This window comes from Macadamia integrifolia, unplaced genomic scaffold (assembly GCF_013358625.1).
Source record: "Macadamia integrifolia cultivar HAES 741 unplaced genomic scaffold, SCU_Mint_v3 scaffold_56A, whole genome shotgun sequence".
NCBI classification, from domain to species: domain Eukaryota; kingdom Viridiplantae; phylum Streptophyta; class Magnoliopsida; order Proteales; family Proteaceae; genus Macadamia; species Macadamia integrifolia.
Window position 1 is genome coordinate 158,641 of NW_024870669.1, and position 11,042 is coordinate 169,682.

General features: G+C 35.7%; 1 protein-coding gene across 1 annotated transcript; it reads right to left on the reverse strand.

The window, feature by feature from the left end:
- Nucleotides 1-4,936: 4,936 nt before the first annotated feature.
- Nucleotides 4,937-8,947, reverse strand: LOC122071684 (AP2-like ethylene-responsive transcription factor At1g16060). Its single transcript, XM_042636074.1, has 8 exons — nt 8,507-8,947; nt 8,337-8,419; nt 8,177-8,185; nt 7,894-7,982; nt 7,704-7,777; nt 7,535-7,585; nt 7,277-7,353; nt 4,937-5,725 (listed from the first exon to the last, which is right to left on the reverse strand). Exons 1-8 carry the CDS (start codon nt 8,644-8,646, stop codon nt 5,148-5,150), a joined length of 1,101 nt encoding a protein of 366 aa, XP_042492008.1. The 5' UTR covers nt 8,647-8,947; the 3' UTR covers nt 4,937-5,147.
- Between the last annotated feature and the right edge of the window lie 2,095 nt (nt 8,948-11,042).

Below are 11,042 nucleotides of genomic sequence, written 5' to 3' on the forward strand. Positions count from 1 at the left end.
GCTAGTTTACTCAGATAAGTAAAGGTCGTACTCCTTCCTGCGATCAGGAATTGCGGCCTTTGAGCTCTAACTCGAAGCTTTGGATTTTAGTCAACAAATGCAGGCTGCTTTTCAGTCTGACGAGTCCGTCCCTCAACAATTTCATTGCTTGGCCGGCCAGCCCCAGCCTATGATAGTTGAGTTTAGCAGCTCTTCGGCTTTCGAGAACAGGGAGTACTAGTTGTTCGCTCTTTCTATCAAACCGTTGTTAAAGCGGATCAAAGATAATCTGTCTTGTTCTGGTTCTGGGGAGAAGGTGTTGCTAGGATATGAATTTTCCGTGCTCTAGTGCTTTTTTGGACTTCTAAGAGCAACAGTTCTAAAACAATGAGGGAAGGTCGTAGATCACTTCTTTAAATGTAGCGTCTTGATGGATTCCCGTTTTCTTTGCTTGCCGAACTGTGACCTAACGTGCAGTACTCACTCACTGACCTGAGCGATTTCGATCACCTAGCAGGTAGCTGAAGCCGAGGCGTATCATCAGATTTGACTAATAAGGAAGGAACTTGAAGTGAGTTGGCACCGTCTTGTGCAACGCGACGATAGTTGGCCCTCTATCATCTTCTATTTGGTAGACTTGGTAAAAGGGCCCCTTCATTCCCTGGATCGACTGCAGCTGCCCCTTATGTTATGGGGGGGGGGATCAAGTTCCTTGCCAATTATCAACCCCGATCTCTTTTCATTTCTTTTGGGTATTACCAAACCTAGCCTAGCCTTCGTCAATCACACTAAAGCAGAGCACCCAACTATGGCTGTTGCCATAGCCTTAAGGGTTAGGTTAGTCAATATGGCCTGAGACGCGTTCGTTGTAATAGGTAACAACATATGTTTATGGCGCTGAGAAGCTTGAAGCCCATATTCAGCTTCTGCTGGATTATCCGCTTCTTGAAAGGCAGGTAGGCTCAGTCAGGTTCGCTCGCTAGTTATATGCTTAACACATGCATCTGAGGTCAGAGGTGCCGCTAAGGTGAACGCTCAGCTTCCACCGCTTTGATTGGTGATTGCCTATTTTGCTTCAAAAGCGTGCTTCACCTCCATTGTCCATAAAAAAACCAAAGAACGGGTCGTGTGTCTCCCGTGTCAGTGCTTGCGTTAGTAGGAAGCCCATATACTAGTATAGGAAACGTTGGTGTAAAATACCTAGTTCAGATTCGTGAGAACCGGCAATCTGAAGCACATAGGAAGTGGTGACCCTTCAAGGAATGTCTTCGCCAGTATTGGGGATCAGATTCCAATGATCTTACGCACTGTAGCACTGTCCTGCTGTACGACACAGAGGTCAGGCTTAGTGACTAGTGTGACGCGAAATTCTATCTAGACAGTTCCGCATGTGGCGCTTTCTTCGAGCTGTCCATCCCTATTTGCCCTTGATCCCCCCCGTGCCGTGGTCCCACTGCAGGTAGCCATAGCCACCCGTCTTGTTGCAACTTTTCATCCGTCCAACTATATGTTATTGGTTGAGTGATTGTAGTGACCAGACCTTCCTTCCATATAACAAAAGATGAGCTGTAGAATCATTCATTACCTATTTTAGTTAAATTTAGTTTCAAGTGTATCTTTGATTACCTATTTTGGTTAAATTTAATTTCAAGTGTATCTTAGCCATTATGTTTGAGGTGTTAGTGGCAGGAGGTTTCACTTTGAATCTTACTTTGCAATTAACCATAAACAAATCTTACTTTAGAGTCATGGATGGTTGGTCTTATAATTTGTTTTGAAAAGGGAGAAAGGTGGTGAGGTTGTTTGTCCATGACCTTGCTTCTTTTCCCTTTTTTAATTATATAAACTGTTAAGTCCTTAAGGCATAAACTAAAGACCTCCACAACTTCCTTCCCATTAGAGAACTTAAGGATATCCCTCATCCATGTCTCAGATCTGCAATTGGTTCAAACCTAATAATAGATCCATTAATGTGGCCATGCTCCAAGGCATAGACAAAGAAGCCACACAAAGAACAGGTATTGGAAAATTAAATTAATCAACTGCTCTCTCTCTCTCTCTCTCTCTCTCTCTCTCTATATATATATATATATATATATATAATTTCTCCAGGTCTCATCTCTAGTGTATTCTACATAGGGGACCATTTTGAGCCAACTTGAGTTAAGAGGGTATTTAATTTTGGTGAATGTAAGGGACCGGCATTAACAATTTACCTTTTTTTTTCTTTCTTCTCAAGTAAAGTGTGACTCAAAATTGGTGTTTCACATAAAAATGTTGTTCATTCATTTAGGTATCTTATGTCATGTTTGTCCAAATTCTGACTAGAACTTTTGGACACCAAGTGAGGAAGAATAACTACAATTTAACACACACCGACACATTTGATATAATAGAATTAGGAGTCATCTCTCACAGAGTCACAGATGGTAGATTCAAAGTTGATGAGAGAATATAGACACATATAGGCCAAGTCAACTTGGGACTTTTGGGACTGATTTAATACTTCCTTGATACTGGCTAAGTTCCAAAATTTGGCTTGGTCAGATTGGCTTAAGTCAACTCCCTAAGTGTTAAGAAGTTGTTCTTAATTCATTTCTCCATGCACAATTATTCTTTTATTATTATTATTTTCATGCTAATTCAAGGTGTCATAATTGGAGTGCGTCAACTTATGAATTCCATTCTAGCGTCTATTGAAAAAAGCACAAAATAATCATAAAAGGTCCTCCAAATGAGTTGAATACCAATAGGACAATTTCATTTTTGTTTTATGAGAATAGGACATTACTTTCGTTTTAGTATTACAAATTGCAAGGGAAAATGTTTCTTATGCTGCCCAACATAGTGAATATAGATATGGAGGTCTATGATCAACCTATTTTGAATAGGGTTTGTATAGCCAACCCTATTCAGATATGTAATGACTTTATCAATCTCAAGTTGTAAATATAGATATGGACGTCTATGATCAACCTATTTTGAATAGGGTTTGTATAGCAAACCCTATTTTGAATAGGGTTTGTATAGCAAACCCTATTTAAATAAGATATGACTTTATCAAGTTGTATATTTTCATGTGGAAGAGAACCATTTGGACCCATGGACTCAAAACTCGATCAGAACATATAAAAACTCAATAATAAGTATAGGAGAAGTTTTTCTTTATTACAGAGTGAATTCATCTAGTGATCAAAGGGTCAAGACTCATGAGACCCTCACCGCCACTCGAGTCGCCTCTGTTTGTTACTGGTAGGATAGTTTGACCTATTCCGATCTTGGATCTAAGGTTAACGTTTGCCATCCATATGTCCATTAAAAAAAAAAACTACCAAATATAAGACATAAAAACCCTAACATGTACAGCATTGAAACCATTTATTCCTTTCATTTGTGGTTCATTTTTTTCTCCCCATTTGACTTTTTTTTGATGAATTTTCCACACTTTATTTTTGGGTGAATGAACATTTCCTCACTTGACTTGTTCTTTGTAAACTTTAGCCCTGTGAAAGGAGGAAGGTGTGGGACTCCGGTTTTAATCCTTTGTGCAACATGTCGGCTACAAGGACTTCATGTAGTTGGACTAGCTAGTGTTAAAATTAAGTGGGCATGCATGACATCATCATCATCTGCCCCCCTGTCGTAACTTAATTGTTCTTATAAAGTCTAATTTCACCAAACTAATATCTTGAACTGACTTTGAATATTTTTTCAAAAATTAATTCTATTTAATATGTAACATATATTACATATATAGACCATTCGAAAAATACCACATAAAGAAATCCAGAGTCCAATATATGATGTGACTTTTGGCATCATACAACTGAGATGAGACTAGAGTCCAATATAATATAGGTGTGTGAAAACACGGATCTTGCTCATACTATTTTTTTGGTGATGTGAAAAATTAGTCTTACACATACCCGGGAGTGCTGGAGAGGGACCAATGAGAAAAGAGAGACAAAATAGGAGAGAGAGACGGAGAACCCTCACTAGTCCCTCTCCAGCATGGGGTGTTGGAGAGGATTTGAATCTCGACTTAGGATCACATGCTCTACTCTCTCTCTTCTCTCTCTTCTCTTTTTGGGTCTCTTTGTTAAATTCTCTTTCCTTCTCAACACTTTCTTTCTTCTAATATTTTGTTTTTCTATTCTATCCTACTAAGCGCCTAATGGGTGCAATGGTCTCCTACTCTTATACACACCAACACACACACACACACACACACACACACACACACACTTGCATACGACATGGTTCGATCCCACAACATTCTCCCCTGGGTGCCAGATCTTCAAGCGGAAGTTGTCACTAGGTTAAGTTAGTGTTCGTTCTCTTTCTTTTGATATGTGATGGGTCATCTTGTACACATACTAGGTGGCATATCCTCCTTCCTTTGTTCCCATAATCAAAAACCTGTTTTTGAATAAATAAATAATCAGTTGCGCAGCTAGTCAGTGAAGGTTTAGTGTATGTTCAAGTAGAGATTGAGTATCTCTCCACCCTCGATCCTCTCTATGTCATAGTATTAGATAGTACATAGTGTAATTATACGTGCCCCAATTGCACCCCTCCCCTCTTAGCGTCTCAATAGGTCCTTGTTTAGCTTTTCAATGGGTCGCTTGTATGACACAAGTGGGTCATGCACTCCCAGAAAAACAAAATCTTGACTTAAAGGTATTAATTATATATAATTCCCTCTTGGATCTTACCCTATATTTAATATTGCTGTAGTTTTTCAAAGAATTTTTTTTTTTGAATAAAAATTGAATTTTCTTGAGATTATAATGATCGAGCATTAGTTCACCATGGCCACCAATACCATACAATAAACGAGAGAGAAAGGGGGATCACATCAGAACAGTAATAATATTACTAAAATAAAAATATAACATGGAAATTTTTATGGTTATTTAAAAATTGAAAGAGAAATTTGATTGAGAATTTTTTTATATTTTGATAAACAACTTTCATTGAGAATTGAAGATCTTACAGAGCTAAGATATGTCTTATTGAAAGGAAAAAGAATTCTTCTTTCCCCCAACTCTGTATCCTCCCTGAAATACTACTCCAGATTATTATGGTACCACACCCTTCCTTTTTTACAAAGAATATGTAATGGAAACAACCAAGTGACTAACCACAAAATATTTACTTTCTTTCTTTCACCTAAAGATATTATCTCCACCGCCCATCTCAGTCTCTACAAATTGTGACACAAAAGAGCTCAGATCAACCCCAAAGAACATATCATCGTCGGTGAACCCAAAACTGCCGGAATCTTGATAATCAAAGTAAGTCTGTACGTCGTCCGGGAAGGTACACCGTGGAGGGTCCGATTCCTGCGTCGTCGAAGGGCTTTCGGCCGTCGATGTACTCTCCAGCAATAGATCCCCTATGTCAAAATAATCGTTAGCAGTGCCACCACTATCCGCAGGAGGTGGCGGAGTCACGACGGTTTCACCACCGGCAACGGCTGCTCCGGTGGGGCTTTCTTGGTGCAGGAAAGTTAAGACTTCTTGTTCATTAGGGCTGTGATTTGGGTTGGGATTATAATTAGGGGGATTGGTGGGGTCCACAGGAGATGAGTTGTTGTTGGTGGTGGACCTGGTGGTGTTTTGGTCAATAGCCTCTGGCTTAAGATATTTGACGTAACGGCTTAGGTCAAAGTTGGTAACGGCGTTGAGCCCACGATATTCGATCGCTGCCATATCGTATGCGGCAGCTGCTTCTTCTTGGGTGGCTGCATGAAATAATACAAAAAGGTCAAGGGTAATTCAGGAATATTAAAAGGGTAATTCAGGAATATTAAAATAAAAAGAAATCAATGTCAACCAGATTCGGTGGCGGTTCAACGGAAATTATTGTTTGAAATATTAAATAGCCGTTGAGAGTTGGTCATCCCCTTTCTCCCAACCAACCTTATCCCATTTTCCCCCCAAAAATAAATAGTTTATTTTTATTTATCATTTTTATAATCATAATTTTAATTTTAATTTCCACTTAAATTAAAAATTAAGCTTAGAGAAGATCTAAGACTTTGTCTCTCTAGTCTCTACCAGTCCACCCATGGCAGTGACAAGTGACTACCCTTAGGTTCCCATCACCTTCGTGCGGTCCATAATGGCGGGTTCATGGGGTTATGACCCACTAATAATAACTTCAGATGAAGGGAGACATAGGCACACCAACAAGGACTCATTCAAAGCCATTGGATTAACAGATGCTTAATATTTATGATTAACAGCTGTTTCTAGAGTTAGTAGCTGTTTTAAACTTCAATTAAGTTCAGATTAGGGGAGAGTTGAGCAAACTAACAACACAGATGTTTGATCACATCTTAAACATAGATTAAAAAATAAAAAATAACTAATAGGTTTTAACTTGAATCAGAAGATTAATTTAAAAGATGCAATCTAGCCTTATGTGGGCCATAGCCAGCTTGTCTTCATGTGATTTGCAGTTTCTTAACACTTTCTTCTTTGAACTTTTGTAGCTTTCTTGTTGACATAGCTAACTAAACTTGGACTTCCGACATTATTTACTGAATCCACCTGAAAGTAAACTAAGTCTCTCTCATAGGTAAACAACAAGATTGACTTGGCTTCCCCTTCCTTTTTTTTTTTTTTTTTTTGGGATAATTATTGATTTTGAGGAATGCATTAATATTTATACCACTTAAAAATAAAAAATAAAAATAATTAGAAATGACTATTAAGATCTTGTTAATTCCAAAAAATGGATTAGCATAAAAAATAATGACATTTTATCAAATGTGTGGTTATATAAATACGATGTTGGTTGGATTTAAATATGATAATCAAGCAAATCAAAATCACTGAGAATTATTAAATCATGTTACAATAGTACGTACTACTACTTCCAACTAGGTAGGTAGCCTAGTTCACATAAGACTAGTTCCATTTCTTCCTAGTATGGACTAGATATTTATAATATCCATAGTATATGGTTCAACAAAACCAACTTAGTGTGCACTCTATGCCTACCATTTTCTTTTAATAATTTTTCTTTTTACCCCACACCCCCTTGTTTTCAAAACTATCTGACTTATTCAACACTTTCTCACTTCCAAACAAGACTGATTCAGAGAGAGAGAGAGAAAGAGAGAGAGTTTTTTACCCTAGACTTAATCAGTTACTCATTTTCGAACAATAAGACTAATTCATAGAGAACTAGTTGTAACAAACTAAGGATTTTTATTTTTTAGGGGTAAAAGTAACAAACTAAGAATGATTGAATATAACACTATTAAGATGAGGAATAAATTAAATACCATATGTTCCAAGATAGAGGTATTTGTTGCCAAAAACTCTACCAATCCTAGCTTCCCATCGGCCATTGTGGTGATGTCTGCAAAATTAAAAAACATCATTATCATCAACATAGAATGAATCATATAATAATAAATATAATTAATTAAACAAATTTTAAAAAGTTTATTACACCTTACTCCACTACCCTAATAAATGGAAATGGAAAGAGTCCAAAATGCAATATTAATTAAAAGGGAATAATTACTTATAATCAATACCTTGCAACACCTCTATATTTTGATACACCTCTAGAAAATCCACTACTTTTCCTGCAAAATTAACCCATGAATATAAAATGTTATTATCAATACAACATTATCTAAATTTCTTTAAAAATATATCCTAAATGATGAATCTTTATTTTTAAGGGTTAAGAAAAAAATTAACCTTCTCAATGATCCAATATACTCTTCTCTAGACAAGCCCTCCATCTCTTTAATCTCTTCTTGATATGCCAATAACTACATAGATAAACACATTAATTAAACTGGTTTAATTAATAATTAGAACTATATGCATTAGTAGTAAAGATATAGAAACCTAAAATGTAAAGAAAGTCAATGAAATAAGTATTCACCGGAAAGTTAAGTATGGTATCTTGTCCCCAATACTTCAATGCTGCCAAATCATATGCCCGTGCTGCTGCTTCTTCATCATCATAAGCCCCTTAAAGAACCCAAATTTACAAATTAATAGGAGATCAAGGAAAATTACCAACATGAAAGGACCCATAAGTTACAAAAAAAAAAAAAAAAAAAAAGAGGTGTTAATTGTAATTAATTGAATTGTACTGTTTGCTCAATTAGGTTGGAAAGATTGCAGATAGGAAACAGATATCCATTTTAATTAATCAAACTTACCAAGATAGACTATATATTGCAGAAGAATTCAGTCACCAGATACGGATGAACACACATGAAAGAAGCCAAACCAAAAATTAATAAATTGATTAAAAAAAATTTTTGAGAGAAAATTGATGAGGATGATGATGATGATGATGATGATGATGAACTAAATAACCTTGTCTTCCTTTCTTGGTTTGAGAATCATTCCAACTATTCTTATCCCATAAATGAGCTTCATATCTACCAGTCCATCTATGCCTGAACAAGAAAAACTTGATCAAGGAATGGAAGAGAAGACGAAAAAGAGAAGAATTCTGATAAACCCATGAAGTATATTAATCAAACCTGGTGACACCTCGAAAGCTTGAGCTTCTTTGAGGAGGTGACTCTCTTGGGCCACTCTTCCTTCTTCTCTTCACTTTAGTTGCAGAAGTAGTGTTATTATTTGAAGGATCCTTCTGGGTTTTCACTGTTCCCTTCGCCATAATTGATTAACACTTCACAGCCTAAGAAGAAGATCCAACAGAGAGAGAGAGAAGAAGAAGAAGAAGGCTATTGAATAGAGAGAGAGAGAGAGAAAGAGAGAGAAGAAGAGGTCTTTTATAATAAGGAAGAAGGAGATCGAATCAAATAACTATGTTGGGCTTCTCTTCTGTGTGAGTGAGCGGCTGCTTAATTTGTGGACTCTGACTTCCTTCGACCTTGTCTTCACTCGGCTTCTTCTTCCTCTTAGAGAGAGAAAGAGAGAAAGAAAGAGAGAGAGAGAGAGAGAGCCAGCCTTCTTAGTTCCCAATATCTAATTCCTTTCATTTTTATAACTGCTAGTTGTTCCAATTAATACGGAAGAGGAGGAGCCTTCACTCTCGGCCTCCAGCGTTACAAAGTTACCAGCTTCCTCCACGTGTCCACTATGGGACAGTTCCTGTAACAAATATTGCCTGCACCGAAAAGCAGATAATCAATCTTTACAGGTTGGGACTAGTTCACCTATATGATGGGGGACCCACCATTTTTTTTTCAAAAAAAAAAAAAAAAAGATGAGTGATCCACCATTAAAAAGGAAGTGCATGCCCATATATCTTGACTATGCCCACATGACTGGTTGGATTTTGGGTCTAAAGAGTCTTAAGCCTGGTACAGTTCTACCAAAAAAAAAAGCTTGGTACCAGTGTACCACCCCAATTATGGGTACTAATCTTTGTTTTTAATTAGATATAATTATGTCCTTGAAAAGAGTGCCCTAAAGAAGTCAAATATGTTCTTTAATGGATTGATCTTTACCATTTTTTTTAATCTACATGCGTTGCAGGTAGGGTATATATTAAATTTAAGATATTAAAATGAAATTGAAAGTTTTCTCGCCTTTAAGATGGAAACCAGAGCTTTATTAATAATCAGTTATGGTTAAATGGTCTACACTTTGCACTTTGTACTTATTTCTTGCCACATAGAAGCCGTCGATTTTTTTTAGATAGAAAAAAGGTCCGAATTCATATATTGAGTTTTGTCTCAAATAAAATTTATTTTCATGTATAGTAAAATAAAATATAGATTTTTTTTTTTATAAACAAATATAGAATTTTTTAACCATAGTAAGGTGCATAGGTTGGTAAGCTTATGCATGAAGGTCATATGTACATGTGAGAGTAAATGGTTAGAATCAACATATCATTATTTCAAGCGACACAACTATTTGTTCAGAGTCTTTAGACCAAGCGTATCGTATGAATTTTGATAGAATAAGGAACTTTCTGTCTTATTGTTAAGCTATTAGATTCAACTCTGTCTAATTTTGAATATAGATAAGTAAGACTTTTTATATATATAATGACTACCAAAAACATGTACATATATTTTGACCACAAACCATCCTTGCTATAGGAAAAAAAAATGCATATATAATGAGTGGAATGTAGTTCCTTCATTTTGATTTCCACTATACATCATGTAACTTTAGCTAAATTCAAACTATTTATTGATTAATTGACTTATATGGGGTTCTACAATTTTTTTCTTCTTTTGTCTTATATGGATACTACTAGATTTTTTATTTATTTATAAGAAAGAAAAAGAGTTAAACTAAATGAGAAAACTAAGAACATAGTGTCTTGGTGGGTTATACTAAGATTAGTATATTCCGTTATAGCACTACGAAATTATATGACATTTTTCCCTATATATTTTAAAATTATTCAACGGTTTTGTGGTACAGTTCCTTTGCACTTTGACTTCTACTATGTAACAGCCTAACTAGATAAAATCAAACTATTAAACTTTTTTTGGTAGAAATTCAAAGTATTGAACTCTTAAGTGGATAAATGTGACCATGTATTGTTTGGTGGTAATATTGTGACCATGTATTTTGAACTAGATCTTTAGAATTTTTTTTTTTTTCCCACTTTTTCTTCCCTCTATTTTGAACTAGAACTTTAGAATATGTGGTGGGGCTAGGTGAGGGGGGGGGGGATTATATTGACTACAAAATAGACGAAGTTATATGAAAAAATAATTAATCATTCTTGATTCATTGGTATATTCTTTGGTTATCTCAAATGAAATCGGGAATAAGGGTTTTTAATTTGCTACTCTACCCCATGTTGACACTAATAGAAAATATGTCTTGAATTTATCACCCAGCATGTAAAAAAGCTAAATAAATTTAAACAATTAAATGAAAAGAGATGAATATATTATGTGTAAATATATTTTTCTTCTATTTTAAACCAAAATTATTCAGAGATTTGTGTTTATACGTGTTTATATATATAACCTAGGCTCACACATTAATAAAATTTGAACAATTAAATGACCTATGCATGTCAAACCATGATGGCCTTTAATTTTTTCATGTCACTTACAAATGCTTTTTTTTTTTTTTTTT